Source organism: Oncorhynchus keta, chromosome 14 (assembly GCF_023373465.1).
Source record: "Oncorhynchus keta strain PuntledgeMale-10-30-2019 chromosome 14, Oket_V2, whole genome shotgun sequence".
NCBI classification, from domain to species: Eukaryota; Metazoa; Chordata; class Actinopteri; order Salmoniformes; family Salmonidae; genus Oncorhynchus; species Oncorhynchus keta.
In genome coordinates, this window is record NC_068434.1 from 3,023,132 (window position 1) to 3,045,383 (window position 22,252).

Consider the following 22,252-nt stretch of genomic DNA (forward strand, 5'->3'; position numbering starts at 1 on the left):
GAGGAGAGGACTAACTGTTGGGTTAGGGTTGGGAGAGGAGAGGACTAACTGTTGGGTTAGGGTTGGGAGAGGAGAGGACTAACTGTTGGGTTAGGGTTGGGAGAGGAGAGGAGAGGACTAACTGTTGGGTTAGGGTTGGGAGAGGAGAGGACTAACTGTTGGGTTAGGGTTGGGAGAGGAGAGGACTAACTGTTGGGTTAGGGTTGGGAGAGGAGAGGACTAACTGTTGGGTTAGGGTTGGGAGAGGAGAGGACTAACTGTTGGGTTAGGGTTGGGAGAGGAGAGGACTAACTGTTGGGTTAGGGTTGGGAGAGGAGAGAGGACTAACTGTTGGGTTAGGGTTGGGAGAGGAGAGGACTAACTGTTGGGTTAGGGTTGGGAGAGGAGAGGACTAACTGTTGGGTTGGGGTTGGGAGAGGAGAGGACTAACTGTTGGGTTAGGGTTGGGAGAGGAGAGGACTAACTGTTGGGTTAGGGTTGGGAGAGGAGAGGACTAACTGTTGGGTTAGGGTTGGGAGAGGAGAGGACTAACTGTTGGGTTAGGGTTGGGAGAGGAGAGGACTAACTGTTGGGTTAGGGTTGGGAGAGGAGAGGACTAACTGTTGGGTTAGGGTTGGGAGAGGAGAGGACTAACTGTTGGGTTAGGGGTTGGGAGAGGAGAGGACTAACTGTTGGGTTAGGGTTGGGAGAGGAGAGGACTAACTGTTGGGTTGGGGTTGGGAGAGGAGAGGACTAACTGTTGGGTTAGGGTTGGGAGAGGAGAGGACTAACTGTTGGGTTAGGGTTGGGAGAGGAGAGGAGAGGACTAACTGTTGGGTTAGGGTTGGGAGAGGAGAGGACTAACTGTTGGGTTAGGGTTGGGAGAGGAGAGGACTAACTGTTGGGTTAGGGTTGGGAGAGGAGAGGACTAACTGTTGGGTTAGGGTTGGGAGAGGAGAGGACTAACTGTTGGGTTAGGGTTGGGAGAGGAGAGGACTAACTGTTCGGTTAGGGTTGGGAGAGGAGAGGAGAGGACTAGCTGTTGGGTTAGGGTTGGGAGAGGAGAGGACTAACTGTTGGGTTAGGGTTGGGAGAGGAGAGGACTAACTGTTGGGTTGGGGTTGGGAGAGGAGAGGACTAACTGTTGGGTTAGGGTTGGGAGAGGAGAGGACTAACTGTTGGGTTGGGGTTGGGAGAGGAGAGGACTAACTGTTGGGTTAGGGTTGGGAGAGGAGAGGACTAACTGTTGGGTTAGGGTTGGGAGAGGAGAGGACTAACTGTTGGGTTAGGGTTGGGAGAGGAGAGGACTAACTGTTGGGTTAGGGTTGGGAGAGGAGAGGACTAGGGTTGGGAGAGGAGGACTAACTGTTGGGTTAGGGTTGGGAGAGGAGAGGACTAACTGTTGGGTTAGGGTTGGGAGAGGAGAGGAGGACTAACTGCTGTTAGGGTTGGGGAGGAGAGGAGAGGACTAACTGTTGGGTTAGGGTTGGGAGAGGAGAGGACTAACTGTTGGGTTAGGGTTGGGAGAGGAGAGGACTAACTGTTGGGTTAGGGTTGGGAGAGGAGAGGACTAACTGTTGGGTTAGGGTTGGGAGAGGAGAGGACTAACTGTTGGGTTAGGGTTGGGAGAGGAGAGGACTAACTGTTGGGTTAGGGTTGGGAGAGGAGAGGACTAACTGTTGGGTTAGGGTTGGGAGAGGAGAGGACTAACTGTTGGGTTAGGGTTGGGAGAGGAGAGGACTTAACTGTTGGGTTAGGGTTGGGAGAGGAGAGGACTAACTGTTGGGTTAGGGTTGGGAGAGGAGAGGGCTAACTGTTGGGTTAGGGTTGGGAGAGGAGAGGACTAACTGTTGGGTTAGGGTTGGGAGAGGAGGGGAGAGGACTAACTGTTGGGTTAGGGTTGGGAGAGGAGAGGACTAACTGTTGGGTTAGGGTTGGGAGAGGAGAGGACTAACTGTTGGGTTAGGGTTGGGAGAGGAGAGGACTAACTGTTGGGTTAGGGTTGGGAGAGGAGAGGACTAACTGTTGGGTTAGGGTTGGGAGAGGAGAGGACTAACTGTTGGGTTGGGGTTGGGAGAGGAGAGGACTAGCTGTTGGGTTAGGGTTGGGAGAGGAGAGGACTAACTGTTGGGTTAGGGTTGGGAGAGGAGAGGACTAACTGTTGGGTTAGGGTTGGGAGAGGAGAGGAGAGGACTAACTGTTGGGTTAGGGTTGGGAGAGGAGAGGACTAACTGTTGGGTTAGGGTTGGGAGAGGAGAGGACTAGCTGTTGGGTTAGGGTTGGGAGAGGATAGGAGAGGAGAGGACTAACTGTTGGGTTAGGGTTGGGAGAGGAGAGGACTAACTGTTGGGTTAGGGTTGGGGAGGAGAGGACTAACTGTTGGGTTAGGGTTGGGAGAGGAAGGACTAACTGTTGGGTTAGGGTTGGGAGAGGAGAGGACTAACTGTTGGGTTAGGGTTGGGAGAGGAGAGGACTAACTGTTGGGTTAGGGTTGGGAGAGGAGAGGACTAACTGTTGGGTTAGGGTTGGGAGAGGAGAGGACTAACTGTTGGGTTAGGGTTGGGAGAGGAGAGGAGAGGACTAGCTGTTGGGTTAGGGGTTGGGAGAGAGAGAGAGGACTAACTGTTGGGTTAGGGTTGGGAGAGGAGAGGACTAACTGTTGGGTTAGGGTTGGGAGAGGAGAGGACTAACTGTTGGGTTAGGGTTGGGAGAGGAGAGGACTAACTGTTGGGTTAGGGTTGGGAGAGGAGAGGACTAACTGTTGGGTTAGGGTTGGGAGAGGAGAGGACTAGCTGTTTGATAAGGGTTAGGGTTGGGAGAGGAGAGGACTAGCTGTTGGGTTAGGGTTGGGAGAGGAGAGGACTAGCTGTTGGGTTAGGGTTGGGAGAGGAGAGGACTAACTGTTGGGTTAGGGTTGGGAGAGGAGAGGACTAACTGTTGGGTTAGGGTTGGGAGAGGAGAGGACTAACTGTTGGGTTAGGGTTGGGAGAGGAGAGGACTAACTGTTGGGTTAGGGTTGGGAGAGGAGAGGAGAGGACTAACTGTTGGGTTAGGGTTGGGAGAGGAGAGGACTAACTGTTGGGTTAGGGTTGGGAGAGGAGAGGACTAACTGTTGGGTTAGGGTTGGGGAGAGGAGAGGACTAACTGTTGGGTTAGGGTTGGGAGAGGAGAGGACTAACTGTTGGGTTAGGGTTGGGAGAGGAGAGGACTAACTGTTGGGTTAGGGTTGGGAGAGGAGAGGACTAGCTGTTGGGTTAGGGTTGGGAGAGGAGAGGACTAACTGTTGGGTTAGGGTTGGGAGAGGAGAGGACTAACTGTTGGGTTAGGGTTGGGGGAGAGGAGAGGACTAACTGTTGGGTTAGGGTTGGGAGAGGAGAGGACTAACTGTTGGGTTAGGGTTGGGAGAGGAGAGGACTAACTGTTGGGTTAGGGTTGGGAGTTAGGGTTGGGGAGAGGACTAACTGTTGGGTTAGGGTTGGGAGAGGAGAGGACTAACTGTTGGGGGGTTGGGAGAGGAGAGGACTAACTGTTGGGTTAGGGTTGGGAGAGGAGAGGACTAACTGTTGGGTTAGGGTTGGGAGAGGAGAGGACTAACTGTTGGGTTAGGGTTGGGAGAGGAGAGGACTAACTGTTGGGTTAGGGTTGGGAGAGGAGAGGACTAACTGTTGGGTTAGGGTTGGGAGAGGAGAGGACTAACTGTTGGGTTAGGGTTGGGAGAGAGAGGAGAGGACTAACTGTTGGGTTAGGGTTGGGGGAGAGGAGAGGACTAACTGTTGGGTTAGGGTTGGGAGAGGAGAGGACTAACTGTTGGGTTGGGAGAGGGGTTGGGGGTTGGGAGAGGACTAACTGTTGGGTTAGGGGTTGGGAGAGGAGAGGACTAACTGTTGGGTTAGGGTTGGGAGAGGAGAGGACTAACTGTTGGGTTAGGGTTGGGAGAGGAGAGGACTAGCTGTTTGATAAGGGTTAGGGTTGGGAGAGGAGAGGACTAGCTGTTGGGTTAGGGTTGGGAGAGGAGAGGACTAACTGTTGGGTTAGGGTTGGGAGAGGAGAGGACTAACTGTTGGGTTGGGTTGGGAGAGGAGAGGACTAACTGTTGGGTTAGGGTTGGGAGAGGAGAGGACTAGCTGTTGGGTTAGGGTTGGGAGAGGAGAGGACTAACTGTTGGGTTAGGGTTGGGAGAGGAGAGGACTAACTGTTGGGTTAGGGTTGGGAGAGAGGAGAGGACTAACTGTTGGGTTAGGGTTGGGAGAGGAGAGGACTAACTGTTGGGTTAGGGTTGGGAGAGGAGGAGAGGACTAACTGTTGGGTTAGGGGTTGGGAGAGGAGAGGACTAACTGTTGGGTTAGGGTTGGGAGAGGAGAGGACTAACTGTTGGGTTAGGGTTGGGAGAGGAGAGGACTAGCTGTTGGGTTAGGGTTGGGAGGGAGAGGAGAGGACTAACTGTTGGGTTAGGGTTGGGAGAGGAGAGGACTAACTGTTGGGTTAGGGTTGGGAGAGGAGAGGACTAACTGTTGGGTTAGGGGTTGGGAGAGGAGAGGACTAACTGTTGGGTTAGGGTTGGGAGAGGAGAGGACTAGCTGTTGGGTTGGGGTTGGGAGAGGAGAGGACTAGCTGTTGGGTTAGGGTTGGGAGAGGAGAGGACTAACTGTTGGGTTAGGGTTGGGAGAGGAGAGGACTAACTGTTGGGTTAGGGTTGGGGAGAGGAGAGGACTAACTGTTGGGTTAGGGTTGGGAGAGGAGAGGACTAACTGTTGGGTTAGGGTTGGGAGAGGAGAGGACTAACTGTTGGGTTAGGGTTGGGAGAGAGGAGAGGACTAACTGTTGGGTTAGGGTTGGGAGAGGAGAGGACTAACTGTTGGGTTAGGGTTGGGAGAGGAGAGGACTAGCTGTTGGGTTAGGGTTGGGAGAGGAGAGGACTAACTGTTGGGTTAGGGTTGGGAGAGGAGAGGACTAACTGTTGGGTTAGGGTTGGGAGAGGAGAGGACTAACTGTTGGGTTAGGGTTGGGAGAGGAGAGGACTAACTGTTGGGTTAGGGTTGGGAGAGGAGAGGACTAGCTGTTGGGTTAGGGTTGGGAGAGGAGAGGACTAACTGTTGGGTTAGGGTTGGGAGAGGAGAGGACTAGCTGTTGGGTTAGGGTTGGGAGGGTTGGGAGAGAGGACTAACTGTTGGGTTAGGGTTGGGAGAGGAGAGGACTAACTGTTGGGTTAGGGTTGGGAGAGGAGAGGACTAACTGTTGGGTTAGGGTTGGGAGAGGAGAGGACTAACTGTTGGGTTAGGGTTGGGAGAGAGGAGAGGACTAACTGTTGGGTTAGGGTTGGGAGAGGAGAGGACTAACTGTTGGGTTAGGGTTGGGAGAGGAGAGGAGAGGACTAACTGTTGGGTTAGGGTTGGGAGAGGAGAGGACTAACTGTTGGGTTAGGGTTGGGAGAGGAGAGGACTAACTGTTGGGTTAGGGTTGGGAGAGAGAGGACTAACTGTTTTGACTAACTGTTGGGTTAGGGTTGGGAGAGGAGAGGACTAACTGTTGGGTTAGGGTTGGGAGAGGAGAGGACTAACTGTTGGGTTAGGGTTGGGAGAGGAGAGGACTAGCTGTTGGGTTAGGGTTGGGAGAGGAGAGGACTAACTGTTGGGTTAGGGTTGGGAGAGGAGAGGACTAACTGTTGGGTTAGGGTTGGGAGAGGAGAGGACTAGCTGTTGGGTTAGGGTTGGGAGAGGAGAGGACTAACTGTTGGGTTAGGGTTGGGAGAGGAGAGGACTAACTGTTGGGTTAGGGTTGGGAGAGGAAAGGACTAACTGTTGGGTTAGGGTTGGGAGAGGAGAGGACTAACTGTTGGGTTAGGGTTGGGAGAGGAGAGGACTAACTGTTGGGTTAGGGTTGGGAGAGGAGAGGACTAACTGTTGGGTTAGGGTTGGGAGAGGAGAGGACTAACTGTTGGGTTAGGGTTGGAGAGGAGAGGAGAGGACTAGCTGTTGGGTTAGGGTTGGGAGAGGAGAGGAGAGGACTAACTGTTGGGTTAGGGTTGGGAGAGGAGAGGAGAGGACTAACTGTTGGGTTAGGGTTGGGAGAGGAGAGGACTAACTGTTGGGTTAGGGTTGGGAGAGGAGAGGACTAACTGTTGGGTTAGGGTTGGGAGAGGAGAGGACTAACTGTTGGGTTAGGGTTGGGAGAGGAGAGGACTAACTGTTGGGTTAGGGTTGGGAGAGGAGAGGACTAACTGTTGGGGTAGGGTTGGGAGGAGGAGAGGACTAACTGTTGGGTTAGGGTTGGGAGAGGAGAGGACTAACTGTTGGGTTAGGGTTGGGAGAGGAGAGGAGAGGACTAACTGTTGGGTTAGGGTTGGGAGAGGAGAGGACTAACTGTTGGGTTAGGGTAACTGTTGGGAGAGGAGAGGACTAACTGTTGGGTTAGGGTTGGGAGAGGAGAGGACTAGCTGTTGGGTTAGGGTTGGGAGAGGAGAGGACTAACTGTTGGGTTAGGGTTGGGAGAGGAGAGGACTAACTGTTGGGTTAGGGTTGGGAGGGAGAGGAGAGGACTAACTGTTGGGTTAGGGTTGGGAGAGGAGAGGACTAACTGTTGGGTTGGGGTTGGGAGAGGACAGGACTAACTGTTGGGTTAGGGTTGGGAGAGGAGAGGACTAACTGTTGGGTTAGGGTTGGGAGAGGAGAGGACTAGCTGTTGGGTTAGGGTTGGGAGAGGAGAGGACTAGCTGTTGGGTTAGGGTTGGGAGAGGAGAGGACTAACTGTTGGGTTAGGGTTGGGAGAGGGAGGACTAACTGTTGGGTTAGGAGAGGACTAACTGTTGGGTTAGGGTTGGGAGAGGAGAGGACTAGCTGTTGGGTTAGGGGTTGGGAGAGGAGAGGACTAACTGTTGGGTTAGGGTTGGGAGAGGACAGGACTAACTGTTGGGTTAGGGTTGGGAGAGGAGAGGACTAACTGTTGGGTTGGGTTGGGAGGACAGGACTAGCTGTTGGGTTTAGGGTTGGGAGAGGAGAGGACTAGCTGTTGGGTTAGGGTTGGGAGAGGAGAGGACTAGCTGTTGGGTTAGGGTTGGGAGAGGACAGGAGAGCTGTTGGGTTAGGGTTGGGAGAGGAGAGGACTAGCTGTTGGGTTAGGGTTGGGAGAGGAGAGGACTAACTGTTGGGTTAGGGTTGGGAGAGGAGAGGACTAACTGTTGGGTTGGGGTTGGGAGAGGAGAGGACTAGCTGTTGGGTTAGGGTTGGGAGAGGACAGGACTAACTGCTGGGTTAGGGTTGGGAGAGGAGAGGACTAACTGTTGGGTTAGGGTTGGGGGAGAGGAGAGGACTAACTGTTGGGTTAGGGTTGGGAGAGGAGAGGACTAGCTGTTGGGTTAGGGTTGGGAGAGGAGAGGACTAACTGTTGGGTTAGGGTTGGGAGAGGAGAGGACTAGCTGTTGGGTTAGGGTTGGGAGAGGAGAGGACTAACTGTTGGGTTAGGGTTGGGAGAGGAGAGGACTAGCTGTTGGGTTAGGGTTGGGAGAGGAGAGGACTAACTGTTGGGTTGGGGTTGGGAGAGGAGAGGACTAGCTGTTGGGTTGGGGTTGGGAGAGGAGAGGACTAACTGTTGGGTTGGGGTTGGGAGAGGACAGGACTAGCTGTTGGGTTGGGGTTGGGAGAGGAGAGGACTAACTGTTGGGTTGGGGTTGGGAGAGGAGAGGACTAACTGTTGGGTTAGGGTTGGGAGAGGAGAGGACTAACTGTTGGGTTAGGGTTGGGAGAGGAGAGGACTAACTGTTGGGTTAGGGTTGGGAGAGGAGAGGACTAACTGTTGGGTTAGGGTTGGGAGAGGAGAGGACTAACTGTTGGGTTAGGGTTGGGAGGGAGAGGAGGAGGACTAACTGTTGGGTTAGGGTTGGGAGAGGAGAGGACTAACTGTTGGGTTAGGGTTGGGAGAGGAGAGGACTAGCTGTTGGGTTGGGGTTGGGAGAGGAGAGGACTAACTGTTGGGTTAGGGTTGGGAGAGGAGAGGACTAACTGTTGGGTTAGGGTTGGGAGAGGAGAGGACTAACTGTTGGGTTAGGGTTGGGAGAGGAGAGGACTAACTGTTGGGTTAGGGTTGGGAGAGGAGAGGACTAACTGTTGGGTTAGGGTTGGGAGAGGAGAGGACTAGCTGTTGGGTTAGGGTTGGGAGGAGAGGAGAGGACTAGCTGTTGGGTTAGGGTTGGGAGAGGAGAGGACTAACTGTTGGGTTAGGGTTGGGAGAGGAGAGGACTAACTGTTGGGTTAGGGGGGTTGGGAGAGGAAAGGACTAACTGTTGGGTTAGGGTTGGGAGAGGAGAGGACTAACTGTTGGGTTGGGGTTGGGAGAGGAGAGGACTAACTGTTGGGTTAGGGTTGGGAGAGGAGAGGACTAGCTGTTGGGTTAGGGTTGGGAGAGGAGAGGACTAACTGTTGGGTTGGGGTTGGGAGAGGAGAGGACTAACTGTTGGGTTAGGGTTGGGAGAGGAGAGGACTAGCTGTTGGGTTAGGGGTTGGGGAGAGAGGAGAGGACAACTGTTGGGTTAGGGTTGGGAGAGGAGAGGACTAACTGTTGGGTTAGGGTTGGGAGAGGAGAGGACTAACTGTTGGGTTAGGGTTGGGGAGGAGAGGAGAGGACTAACTGTTGGGTTAGGGTTGGGAGAGGAGAGGACTAACTGTTGGGTTAGGGTTGGGAGAGGAGAGGACTAACTGTTGGGTTGGGGTTGGGAGAGGAGAGGACTAGCTGTTGGGTTAGGGTTGGGAGAGGAGAGGACTAACTGTTGGGTTAGGGTTGGGAGAGGAGAGGACTAACTGTTGGGTTAGGGTTGGGGAGAGGAGAGGACTAACTGTTGGGTTAGGGTTGGGAGAGGAGAGGACTAACTGTTGGGTTAGGGGTTGGGAGAGGAGAGGACTAGCTGTTGGGTTGGGTTGGGAGAGGAGAGGACTAGCTGTTGGGTTAGGGTTGGGAGAGGAGAGGACTAGCTGTTGGGTTAGGGTTGGGAGAGGACAGGACTAACTGTTGGGTTAGGGTTGGGAGAGGAGAGGAGAGGACTAACTGTTGGGTTAGGGTTGGGAGAGGAGAGGACTAGCTGTTGGGTTAGGGTTGGGAGAGGAGAGGACTAGCTGTTGGGTTAGGGTTGGGAGAGGAGAGGACTAGCTGTTGGGTTAGGGTTGGGAGAGGACAGGACTAACTGTTGGGTTAGGGTTGGGAGAGGAGAGGACTAGCTGTTGGGTTAGGGTTGGGAGAGGAGAGGACTAGCTGTTGGGTTAGGGTTGGGAGAGGACAGGACTAGCTGTTGGGTTAGGGTTGGGAGAGGAGAGGACTAGCTGTTGGGTTAGGGTTGGGAGAGGACAGGACTAACTGTTGGGTTAGGGTTGGGAGAGGAGAGGACTAACTGTTGGGTTAGGGTTGGGAGAGGACAGGACTAGCTGTTGGGTTAGGGTTGGGAGAGGAGAGGACTAGCTGTTGGGTTAGGGTTGGGAGAGGACAGGACTAGCTGTTGGGTTAGGGTTGGGAGAGGACAGGACTAGCTGTTGGGTTAGGGTTGGGAGAGGAGAGGACTAGCTGTTGGGTTAGGGTTGGGAGAGGAGAGGACTAACTGTTGGGTTAGGGTTGGGAGAGGAGAGGACTAGCTGTTGGGTTAGGGTTGGGAGAGGAGAGGACTAGCTGTTGGGTTAGGGTTGGGAGAGGACAGGACTAACTGTTGGGTTATGGTTGGGAGAGGAGAGGACTAACTGTTGGGTTAGGGTTGGGAGAGGAGAGGAGGACTAACTGTTGGGTTAGGGTTGGGAGAGGAGAGGACTAACTGTTGGGTTAGGGTTGGGAGAGGAGAGGACTAACTGTTGGGTTAAGGTTGGGAGAGGAGAGGACTAGCTGTTGGGTTAGGGTTGGGAGAGGAGAGGACTAACTGTTGGGTTAGGGTTGGGAGAGGAGAGGACTGTTGGGTTAGGGTTGGGAGAGGAGAGGACTAACTGTTGGGTTGGGGTTGGGAGAGGAGAGGACTAGCTGTTGGGTTGGGGTTGGGAGAGGAGAGGACTAACTGTTGGGTTGGGGTTGGGAGAGGACAGGACTAACTGTTGGGTTGGGGTTGGGAGAGGAGAGGACTAACTGTTGGGTTGGGGTTGGGAGAGGAGAGGACTAACTGTTGGGTTAGGGTTGGGAGAGGAGAGGACTAAGCTGTTGGGTTAGGGTTGGGAGAGGAGAGGAGGACAACTGTTGGGTTAGGGTTGGGAGAGGAGAGGACTAACTGTTGGGTTAGGGTTGGGAGAGGAGAGGACTAACTGTTGGGTTAGGGTTGGGAGAGGAGAGGAGAGGACTAACTGTTGGGTTAGGGTGGGGAGAGGAGAGGACTAGCTGTTGGGTTGGGGTAGGGAGAGGAGAGGACTAGCTGTTGGGTTGGGGTTGGGAGAGGAGAGGACTAGCTGTTGGGTTAGGGTTGGGAGAGGAGAGGACTAACTGTTGGGTTAGGGTTGGGAGAGGAGAGGACTAACTGTTGGGTTAGGGTTGGGAGAGAGAGGAGAGGACTAACTGTTGGGTTAGGGTTGGGAGAGGAGAGGACTAACTGTTGGGTTATGGGTTGGGAGAGGAGAGGACTAGCTGTTGGGTTAGGGTTGGGAGAGGAGAGGACTAGCTGTTGGGTTAGGGTTGGGAGAGGAGAGGACTAACTGTTGGGTTAGGGTTGGGAGAGGAGAGGACTAACTGTTGGGTTAGGGTTGGGAGAGGAAAGGACTAACTGTTGGGTTAGGGTTGGGAGAGGAGAGGACTAGCTGTTGGGTTAGGGGTTGGGAGAGGAGAGGACTAACTGTTGGGTTAGGGTTGGGAGAGGAGAGGACTAGCTGTTGGGTTAGGGTTGGGAGAGGAGAGGACTAACTGTTGGGTTATGGGTTGGGAGAGGAGAGGACTAGCTGTTGGGTTAGGGTTGGGAGAGGAGAGGAGAGGACTAACTGTTGGGTTAGGGTTGGGAGAGGAGAGGACTAACTGTTGGGTTAGGGTTGGGAGAGGAGAGGACTAACTGTTGGGTTAGGGTTGGGAGAGGAGAGGACTAACTGTTGGGTTAGGGTTGGGAGAGGAGAGGACTAACTGTTGGGTTAGGGTTGGGAGAGGAGAGGACTAGCTGTTTGATAAGGGTTAGGGTTGGGAGAGGAGAGGACTAGCTGTTGGGTTAGGGTTGGGAGAGGAGAGGACTAGCTGTTGGGTTAGGGTTGGGAGAGGAGAGGACTAACTGTTGGGTTAGGGTTGGGAGAGGAGAGGACTAACTGTTGGGTTAGGGTTGGGAGAGGAGAGGACTAACTGTTGGGTTAGGGTTGGGAGAGGAGAGGACTAACTGTTGGGTTAGGGTTGGGAGAGGAGAGGACTAACTGTTGGGTTAGGGTTGGGAGAGGAGAGGAGAGGACTAACTGTTGGGTTAGGGTTGGGAGAGGAGAGGAGAGGACTAACTGTTGGGTTAGGGTTGGGAGGAGGAGAGGACTAGCTGTTGGGTTAGGGTTGGGAGAGGACAGGACTAACTGTTGGGTTATAGGGTTGGGAGAGGAGAGGACTAACTGTTGGGTTAGGGTTGGGAGAGGAGAGGACTAGCTGTTGGGTTAGGGTTGGGAGAGGACAGGACTAGCTGTTGGGTTAGGGTTGGGAGAGGACAGGACTAGCTGTTGGGTTAGGGTTGGGAGAGGAGAGGACTAACTGTTGGGTTAGGGTTGGGAGAGGAGAGGACTAACTGTTGGGTTAGGGTTGGGAGAGGAGAGGACTAGCTGTTGGGTTGGGGTTGGGAGAGGAGAGGACTAGCTGTTGGGTTAGGGTTGGGAGAGGACAGGACTAACTGTTGGGTTAGGGTTGGGAGAGGAGAGGACTAACTGTTGGGTTAGGGTTGGGAGAGGAGAGGAGAGGACTAACTGTTGGGTTAGGGTTGGGAGAGGAGAGGACTAACTGTTGGGTTATGGGTTGGGAGAGGAGAGGACTAGCTGTTGGGTTAGGGTTGGGAGAGGAGAGGAGAGGACTAACTGTTGGGTTAGGGTTGGGAGAGGATAGGACTAACTGTTGGGTTAGGGTTGGGAGAGGAGAGGACTAGCTGTTGGGTTAGGGTTGGGAGAGGAGAGGACTAGCTGTTGGGTTAGGGTTGGGAGAGGAGAGGACTAGCTGTTGGGTTAGGGTTGGGAGAGGAGAGGACTAACTGTTGGGTTAGGGTTGGGGGAGAGGAGAGGACTAGCTGTTGGGTTAGGGTTGGGAGAGGAGAGGACTAGCTGTTGGGTTAGGGTTGGGAGAGGAGTGGACTAACTGTTGGGTTAGGGTTGGGAGAGGAGAGGACTAACTGTTGGGTTAGGGTTGGGAGAGGAGAGGACTTAACTGTTGGGTTAGGGTTGGGAGAGGAGAGGACTAACTGTTGGGTTCGGGTTGGGAGAGGAGAGGACTAACTGTTGGGTTAGGGTTGGGAGAGGAGAGGACTAACTGTTGGGTTAGGGTTGGGAGAGGAGAGGAGAGGACTAACTGTTGGGTTAGGGTTGGGAGAGGAGAGGACTAACTGTTGGGTTAGGGTTGGGAGAGGAGAGGACTAACTGTTGGGTTAGGGTTGGGAGAGGAGAGGACTAGCTGTTGGGTTAGGGTTGGGAGAGGAGAGGACTAGCTGTTGGGTTAGGGTTGGGAGAGGAGAGGACTAACTGTTGGGTTAGGGTTGGGAGAGGAGAGGACTAGCTGTTGGGTTAGGGTTGGGAGAGGAAAGGACTAACTGTTGGGTTAGGGTTGGGAGAGGAGAGGACTAACTGTTGGGTTAGGGTTGGGAGAGGAGAGGACTAACTGTTGGGTTAGGGTTGGGAGAGGAGAGGACTAACTGTTGGGTTAGGGTTGGGAGAGGAGAGGACTAACTGTTGGGTTAGGGTTGGGAGAGGAGAGGACTAGCTGTTGGGTTAGGGTTGGGAGAGGAGAGGACTAACTGTTGGGTTAGGGTTGGGAGAGAGGAGAGGACTAACTGTTGGGTTAGGGTTGGGAGAGGAGAGGACTAACTGTTGGGTTAGGGTTGGGAGAGGAGAGGACTAGCTGTTGGGTTAGGGTTGGGAGAGGAGAGGACTAGCTGTTGGGTTAGGGTTGGGAGAGGAGAGGACTAGCTGTTGGGTTAGGGTTGGGAGAGGAGAGGACTAACTGTTGGGTTAGGGTTGGGAGAGGAGAGGACTAACTGTTGGGTTAGGGTTGGGAGAGGAGAGGACTAACTGTTGGGTTAGGGTTGGGAGAGGACAGGACTAACTGTTGGGTTAGGGTTGGGAGAGGAGAGGACTAGCTGTTTGATAAGGGTTAGGGTTGGGAGAGGAGAGGACTAGCTGTTGGGTTAGGGGTTGGGAGAGGAGAGGACTAGCTGTTGGGTTAGGGTTGGGAGAGGACAGGACTAGCTGTTGGGTTAGGGTTGGGAGAGGAGAGGACTAGCTGTTGGGTTAGGGTTGGGAGAGGAGAGGACTAGCTGTTGGGTTAGGGTTGGGAGAGGACAGGACTAGCTGTTGGGTTAGGGTTGGGAGAGGAGAGGACTAGCTGTTGGGTTAGGGTTGGGAGAGGACAGGACTAACTGTTGGGTTAGGGTTGGGAGAGGAGAGGACTAACCGTTGGGTTAGGGTTGGGAGGGGACAGGACTAGCTGTTGGGTTTAGGGTTGGGAGAGGAGAGGACTAGCTGTTGGGTTAGGGTTGGGAGAGGACAGGACTAGCTGTTGGGTTAGGGTTGGGAGAGGACAGGACGAGCTGTTGGGTTAGGGTTGGGAGAGGAGAGGACTAGCTGTTGGGTTAGGGTTGGGAGAGGAGAGGACTAACTGTTGGGTTAGGGTTGGGAGAGGAGAGGACTAGCTGTTGGGTTGGGGTTGGGAGAGGAGAGGACTAGCTGTTGGGTTAGGGTTGGGAGAGGACAGGACTAACTGCTGGGTTATGGTTGGGAGAGGAGAGGACTAACTGTTGGGTTAGGGTTGGGAGAGGAGAGGAGAGGACTAACTGTTGGGTTAGGGTTGGGAGAGGAGAGGACTCGCTGTTGGGTTAGGGTTGGGAGAGGAGAGGACTAGCTGTTGGGTTAAGGTTGGGAGAGGAGAGGACTAGCTGTTGGGTTAGGGTTGGTAGAGGAGAGGACTAGCTGTTGGGTTAGGGTTGGGAGAGGAGAGGACTCGCTGTTGGGTTAGGGTTTGGAGAGGAGAGGACTAACTGTTGGGTTGGGGTTGGGAGAGGAGAGGACTAGCTGTTGGGTTGGGGTTGGGAGAGGAGAGGACTAACTGTTGGGTTGGGGTTGGGAGAGGACAGGACTAGCTGTTGGGTTGGGGTTGGGAGAGGAGAGGACTAACTGTTGGGTTGGGGTTGGGAGAGGAGAGGACTAACTGTTGGGTTAGGGTTGGGAGAGGAGAGGAGAGGACTAACTGTTGGGTTAGGGTTGGGAGAGGAGAGGTCTCGCTGTTGGGTTAGGGTTGGGAGAGGAGAGGACTAGCTGTTGGGTTAAGGTTGGGAGAGGAGAGGACTAGCTGTTGGGTTAGGGTTGGGAGAGGAGAGGACTAACTGTTGGGTTAGGGTTGGGAGAGGAGAGGACTAGCTGTTGGGTTAGGGTTGGGAGAGGAGAGGACTCGCTGTTGGGTTAGGGTTGGGAGAGGAGAGGAGAGGACTAACTGTTGGGTTAGGGTTGGGAGAGGAGAGGACTCGCTGTTGGGTTAGGGTTGGGAGAGGAGAGGACTAACTGTTGGGTTAAGGTTGGGAGAGGAGAGGACTAGCTGTTGGGTTAGGGTTGGTATAGCAGTGTGAACAGACAACACAGAGTTACACATGGAGTAAATAATTAACAAGTCAATAACACAGTAGAAAACTAACCATTGGGTTAGGGTTGGGAGAGGAGAGGACTAGCTGTTGGATAAGGGTTAGGGTTGGGAGAGGAGAGGAGAGGAGAGGACTAACCATTGGATAAATGTTAGGGTTGGGAGAGGAGAGGACTAACCATTGGATAAGGGTTAGGGTTGGGAGAGGAGAGGACTAACCAGTGGATAAGGGTTAAGGTTGGGAGAGGAGAGGACTAACCATTGGATAAGGGTTAGGGTTGGGAGAGGAGAGGACTAACCATTGGATAAGGGTTAGCATTGGGAGAGGAGAGGACTAACCATTGGATAAGGGTTAGCATTGGGAGAGGAGAGGACTAACCATTGGATAAGGGTTAGGGTTGGGAGAGGAGAGGACTCACCATTGGATAAGGGTTAGGGTTGGGAGAGGAGAGGAGAGGACTAACCATTGGATAAGGGTTAGGGTTGGGAGAGGAGAGGACTCACCATTGGATAAGGGTTAGGGTTGGGAGAGGAGAGGAGAGGACTAACCATTGGATAAGGGTTAGGGTTGGGAGAGGAGAGGACTAACCATTGGATAAGGTTTAGGGTTGGGAGAGGAGATGACTAACCATTGGATAAGGGTTAGGGTTGGGAGAGGAGAGGACTAACAATTGGATAAGGGTTAGGGTTGGGAGAGGAGAGGACTCACCATTGGATAAGGGTTAGGGTTGGGAGAGGAGAGGACTAACCATTGGATAAGGGTTAGGGTTGGGAGAGGAGAGGACTAACCATTGGATAAGGGTTAGGGTTGGGAGAGGAGAGGACTAACCATTGGATAAGGGTTAAGGTTGGGAGAGGAGAGGACTAACCATTGGATAAGGGTTAGGGTTGGGAGAGGAGAGGACTAACCATTGGATAAGGGTTAGGGTTGGGAGAGGAGAGGACTAACCATTGGATAAGGGTTAGGGTTGGGAGAGGAGAGGACTAACCATTGGATAAGGGTTAGGGTTGGGAGAGGAGAGGACTCACCATTGGATAAGGGTTAGGGTTGGGAGAGGAGAGGACTAACCATTGGATAAGGGTTAGGGTTGGGAGAGGAGAGGACTCACCATTGGATTAGGGTGGGAGAGGAGAGGAGAGGACTAACCATTGGATAAGGGTTAGGGTTGGGAGAGGAGAGGAGAGGACTAACCATTGGATAAGGGTTAGGGTTGGGAGAGGAGAGGACTAAGCATTGGATAAGGGTTAGGGTTGGGAGAGGAGAGGACTAACCAGTGGATAAGGGTTAAGGTTGGGAGAGGAGAGGACTAACCATTGGATAAGGGTTAGGGTTGGGAGAGGAGAGGACTAACCGTTGGATAAGGGTTAGGGTTGGGAGGTGAAACGAAAGGACTAGCCCAGACAAGTGTGTCCTTGACTGACTCACTGTCCTCAGGCACTTCCCTACCTACCTGTCATCACTCACAACACAGAACACCTTCAGACAGGACAGGACAGGACAGTGACTTGGTAATACTCACGCTCTCAGAGTGTCTGTTTGTGTCTTACTCACTACTCACACACTCAGGGTTCTTCTCTTTACTAAACTTTACCGTTAACAGAAATGGGAACAGCTAAATGGAATCGGGTTTTAATCTTTCTCAGTGTCCAACAAGCTTTCTCTATCCTTAACCCAGTGTCCAACAAGCTTTCTCTACCCTTAACCCAGGGTCCAACAAGCTTTCTACCCTTAACCCAGTGTCCAACAAGCTTTCTCTACCCTTAACCCAGTGTCCAACAAGCTTTCTCTACCCTTAACCCAGTGTCCAAACAAGCTTTTTCTACCCTTAACCCAGTGTCCAACAAGCTTTCTCTACCCTTAACCCAGTGTCCAACAAGCTTTTCCCTAACCCACCCTTAACCCAGTGTCCAACAAGCTTTCTCTACCCTTAACCCAGTGTCCAACAAGCTTTCTCTACCCTTAACCCAGTGTCCAACAAGCTTTCTCTACCCTTAACCCAGTGTCCAACAAGCTTTCTCTACCCTTAACCCAGTGTCCAACAAGCTTTCTCTACCCTTAACCCAGTGTCCAACAAGCTTTCTCTACCCTTAACCCAGTGTCCAACAAGCTTTCTCTACCCTTAACCCAGTGTCCAACAAGCTTTCTCTACCCTTAACCCAGTGTCCAACAAGCTTTCTCTACCCTTAACCCAGTGTCCAACAAGCTTTCTCTACCCTTAACCCAGTGTCCAACAAGCTTTCTCTACCCTTAACCCAGTGTCCAACAAGCTTTCTCTACCCTTAACCCAGTGTCCAACAAGCTTTCTCTACCCTTAACCCAGTGTCCAACAAGCTTTCTCTACCCTTAACCCAGTGTCCAACAAGCTTTTTCTACCCTTAACCCAGTGTCCAACAAGCTTTCTCTACCCTTAACCCAGTGTCCAACAAGCTTTCTCTACCCTTAACCCAGTGTCCAACAAGCTTTTTCTACCCTTAACCCAGTGTCCAACAAGCTTTCTCTACCCTTAACCCAGTGTCCAACAAGCTTTTTCTACCCCCCTTAACCCAGTGTCCAACAAGCTTTCTCTACCCTTAACCCAGTGTCCAACAAGCTTTTTTCCCACCCTTAACCCAGTGTCCAACAAGCTTTCTCTACCCTTAACCCAGTGTCCAACAAGCTTTCTCTACCCTTAACCCAGTGTCCAACAAGCTTTCTCTACCCTTAACCCAGTGTCCAACAAGCTTTCTCTACCCTTAACCCAGTGTCCAACAAGCTTTCTCTACCCTTAACCCAGTGTCCAACAAGCTTTCTCTACCCTTAACCCAGTGTCCAACAAGCTTTTTCTACCCTTAACCCAGTGTCCAACAAGCTTTCTCTACCCTTAACCCAGTGTCCAACAAGCTTTTCTACCCTTAACCCAGTGTCCAACAAGCTTTCTCTACCCTTAACCCAGTGTCCAACAAGCTTTTTCTACCCTTAACCCAGTGTCCAACAAGCTTTCTCTACCCTTAACCCAGTGTCCAACAAGCTTTTTCTACCCTTAACCCAGTGTCCAACAAGCTTTCTCTACCCTTAACCCAGTGTCCAACAAGCTTTCTCTACCCTTAACCCAGTGTCCAACAAGCTTTCTCTACCCTTAACCCAGTGTCCAACAAGCTTTCTCTACCCTTAACCCAGTGTCCAACAAGCTTTCTCTACCCTTAACCCAGTGTCCAACAAGCTTTCTCTACCCTTAACCCAGTGTCCAACAAGCTTTCTCTACCCTTAACCCAGTGTCCAACAAGCTTTCTCTACCCTTAACCCAGTGTCCAAACAAGCTTTCTCTACCCTTAACCCAGTGTCCAACAAGCTTTCTCTACCCTTAACCCAGTGTCCAACAAGCTTTCTCTACCCTTAACCCAGTGTCCAACAAGCTTTCTCTACCCTTAACCCAGTGTCCAAACAAGCTTTCTCTACCCTTAACCCAGTGTCCAACAAGCTTTCTCTACCCTTAACCCAGTGTCCAACAAGCTTTCTCTACCCTTAACCCAGTGTCCAACAAGCTTTCTCTACCCTTAACCCAGTGTCCAACAAGCTTTCTCTACCCTTAACCTTGTTCTGAACACCTCCAAAACAATGGTCATGTTGTTTGGTAAGAATAATGTCCCTCTCCCCACAGGTGTGATTACTACCTCTGAGGGGTTTAGAGCTTGAGGTAGTCACCTCATACAAGTACTTGGGAGTTTGGCTAGACGGTACACTGTCCTTCTCTCAGCACATATCAAAGCTGCAGGCTAAAGTTAAATCTAGACATGGTTTCCTCTATCGTAATCACTCCTCTTTCACCCCAGCTGCCAAACTAACCCTGATTCAGATGACCATCCTACCCATGCTAGATTACGAAGATGTAATTTATAGATCGGAAGGTAAGGGTGCTCTGGAACGGCTAGATGTTCTTTACCATTCGGCCATCAGATTTTCCACCAATGCTCCTTATAGGACACATCACTGCACTCTATACTCCTCTGTAAACTGGTCATCTCTGTATGTCCATCCATGAGGCTTATTTATAAAACCCCTCTTAGGCCTCAGTCCCCCCATCTGAGATAGCATCCTCTACATACAACACCCGTTCTGCCAGTCACATTGACGGTTACAGGTCAAACATTAAGAACACCTTCCTAATAATGAGTCCCCCTCCCTTCGCCCCCTCACTTCGTCGGGGCGTGGGACTTTACAGAGTGTCTAAAGCTTTCCACAGAGTGTCTAAAGCTTTCCACAGGAGTGTCTAAAGCTTTCCACAGAGTGTCTAAAGCTTTCCACAGGGTGTCTAAAGCTTTCCACAGAGTATCTAAAGCTTTCCACAGAGTCTAAAGCTTTCCACAGAGTGTCTAAAGCTTTCCACAGAGTGTCTAAAGCTTTCCACAGGAGTGTCTAAAGCTTTCCACAGAGTGTCTAAAGCTTTCCACAGAGTGTCTAAAGCTTTCCACAGAGTGTCTAAAGCTTTCCACAGAGTGTCTAAAGCTTTCCACAGGAGTGTCTAAAGCTTTCCACAGAGTGTCTAAAGCTTTCCACAGGAGTGTCTAAAGCTTTCCACAGAGTGTCTAAAGCTTTCCACAGGGTGTCTAAAGCTTTCCACAGAGTATCTAAAGCTTTCCACAGGGTGTCTAAAGCTTTCCACAGAGTGTCTAAAGCTTTCCACAGGGTGTCTAAAGCTTTCCACAGAGTGTCTAAAGCTTTCCACAGGGTGTCTAAAGCTTTCCACAGAGTGTCTAAAGCTTTCCACAGAGTGTCTAAAGCTTTCCACAGGAGTGTCTAAAGCTTTCCACAGGAGTGTCTAAAGCTTTCCACAGGGTGTCTAAAGCTTTCCACAGAGTATCTAAAGCTTTCCACAGGGTGTCTAAAGCTTTCCACAGGGGTGTCTATTGGTTTGAATGGTGTCTGATCCCTCATTGGTTTGAATGGTGTCTGTGTCCTCCAGCCCAGAGAGGGGAGTCGTGTCAACCATGACCCTAACCCTGTGTCTTGTCTGTGACCTCCAGCCCAAAGAGGGGAGTCGTATCTGGAAGATGCACCTGGTGAAAGGTCAGGAGGGTCTGGGCATCCAGATTACGGGAGGACGAGGGTCCAAGCGCTCCCCGCACGGCATCATCATAGCGCACGTAGAGGAGGGAGGCGCCACACAGAGGTAAGATATACACACACACACAAACGCACACGCACACATGCACACACACACACAAACGCGCGCACGCGCACGCACACGCACACATGCACACACACACACACGAACGCACACATACAGGCATACACACATACAGGCATACACACTTAACACCCACAAAAGCGAAAGGAAACATAAATACCACCAGTACCTGTGTGTACCCATGTGTGTGTGTACCCGTGTGTGTGTGTACCCGTGTGTGTGTGTACCCGTGTGTGTCTGTGTGTGTGTGTGTGTACCCGTGTGTGTGTGTACCCGTGTGTGTGTGTACCCGTGTGTGTGTACCCGTGTGTGTCTGTGTTTGTTCCTGTGTGTGTGTGTGTGTGTGTGTGTACCCGTGTGTGTGTGTGTGTGTGTACCCGTGTGTGTCTGTGTGTGTGTGTACCCATGTGTGTGTGTACCCGTGTGTGTGTGTACCCGCGTGTGTGTGTACCCATGTGTGTGTGTACCCGTGTGTGTCTGTGTGTGTGTACCCGCGCGTGTGTGTACCCATGTGTGTGTGTACCCATGTGTGTGTGTACCCGTGTGTGTGTGTGTGTGTGTACCCGTGTGTGTGTGTGTACCCGTGTGTGTGTGTACCCGTGTGTGTCTTGTGTGTGACCACGTCCACTTTAGGGACACACAGACGATCTGCTGTGTGAATAGGGAGGATATCAATGCAAACTGAAGTGTTCAAGAGGTTGATGTTCATGAGTAAATATCTTTCAGAAGGAGATCTTTCCCATCAGCCAGTTACAAAACAATTATACACACTGTCACAATTTGATTTCCCTCCAGCAGCCCTAATACCAGCAGCATACCCCCCTACATACCACTGCTGGCTTGCTTCTGAAGCTAAGCAGAATTGTTCCTGGTCAGTTCCTGGATGGGAGACCAGATGCTACTGGAAGTGGTGTTGGAGGGCCAGTAGGAGGCACTCTTTTTCCTCTGGTATAAAAAATATCCAAATTCCCCAGGGCAGTGATCGGGGACATTGCCCTGTGTAGGGTGCTGTCTTTCGGATGGGACGTTAAATGGGTGTCCTGACTCTCTGCGGTCATTAAAGGTCCCATGGCACTTATCGTAACAGTAGGGGTGTTAACCCCGGTGTCCTGACTAAATTCCTAATCTGGCCCTCAAACCATCACGGTCACCTAATAATACCCAGTTTACAATTGGCTCATTCATCCCCCTCCTCTCCCCTGTAACTCTTCCCCAGGTCGTTGCTGTAAATGAGAACGTGTTCTCAGTCAACTTACCTGGTAAAATAAAAATCTAAAACAATATTGGCTTTATTATGTACATATTAGTACATATTCGACACACCTACTCATTCAAGGGTTTTCATTTATTTGTGCTATTTTCTACGTTGTAGAATAATAGTGAAGATATCAAAACCATTAAATAACACATATGGAATCATGTAGTAACCAAAAATGTCTTAACATTTTTTTTCCAAATAGCCATCCTTTGCCTTGATGAAAGTTTTGCAAACTATTGGCATTCTCTCAACTAACTCCATGAGGTAGTCACCTGGAATGCATTTCAATTAACAGGTGTGCCTTGTTAATTTGTGGAATTTCTTTCGTTCTTAATGCGTTTGAGACAATCAGTTGTGTTGTGACAAGGTAGGGGTGGTATACAGAAGATGGCCCTATTTGGTAAAAGACCAAGTCCATATTATGGCAAGAACAGCTCAAATAAGCAAAGAGAAACGACAGTCCATTATTGCTTTAAGTCATGAAGGTCAGTCAATAGGGAAAATGTCAAGGACTTTGAAAGTTTCGCAACAACCATCAAGCGCTATGATGAAACTGGCTCTCATGAGGACCGCCACAGGAAAGGAAGCCCCAGAGTTACCTCTGCTGCAGAGGATAAGTTAGGGTTACCTCTGCTGCAGAGGATAAGTTCATTAGAGTTAACTGGCTCTCATGAGGACCGCCACAGGAAAGGAAGACCCAGAGTTACCTCTGCTGCAGAGGATAAGTTCATTAGAGTTAACTGGCTCTCATGAGGACCGCCACAGGAAAGGAAGACCCAGAGTTACCTCTGCTGCAGAGGATAACTTCATTAGAGTTAACTGGGTCTCATGAGGACCACCACAGGAAAGGAAGACCCAGAGGATAAGTTCATTGGATTTAGCAGCCTCAGAAATTCCAGCCCAAATAAATGCTTCACAGAGTTCAAGTAACAGACACATATCAATATCAACTGTTCAGAGGAGACTGCGTGAATCAGGTCTTCATGGTCGAACTGCTGCAAAGAAACCACTACTAAAGGACACCAATAAGAAGAAGAGACTTGCTTGGGCCAAGAAATACGAACAATGGACATTAGACCGGTGAAAATCTGTCCTTTAGTCCAAATGGGAGATTTTT

At 51.6% G+C, this 22,252-nt stretch overlaps 1 protein-coding gene across 1 annotated transcript in view; it reads left to right on the forward strand.

The window, feature by feature from the left end:
• The window catches only part of pdzd2 (PDZ domain containing 2), a 209,590-nt gene that overhangs the window by 106,927 nt on the left and 80,411 nt on the right, over positions 1 to 22,252 (forward strand). Inside the window, 1 exon segment of the mRNA XM_052462660.1 lies at positions 19,714 to 19,859. Coding sequence (XP_052318620.1) covers positions 19,714 to 19,859 — 146 coding nt within the window.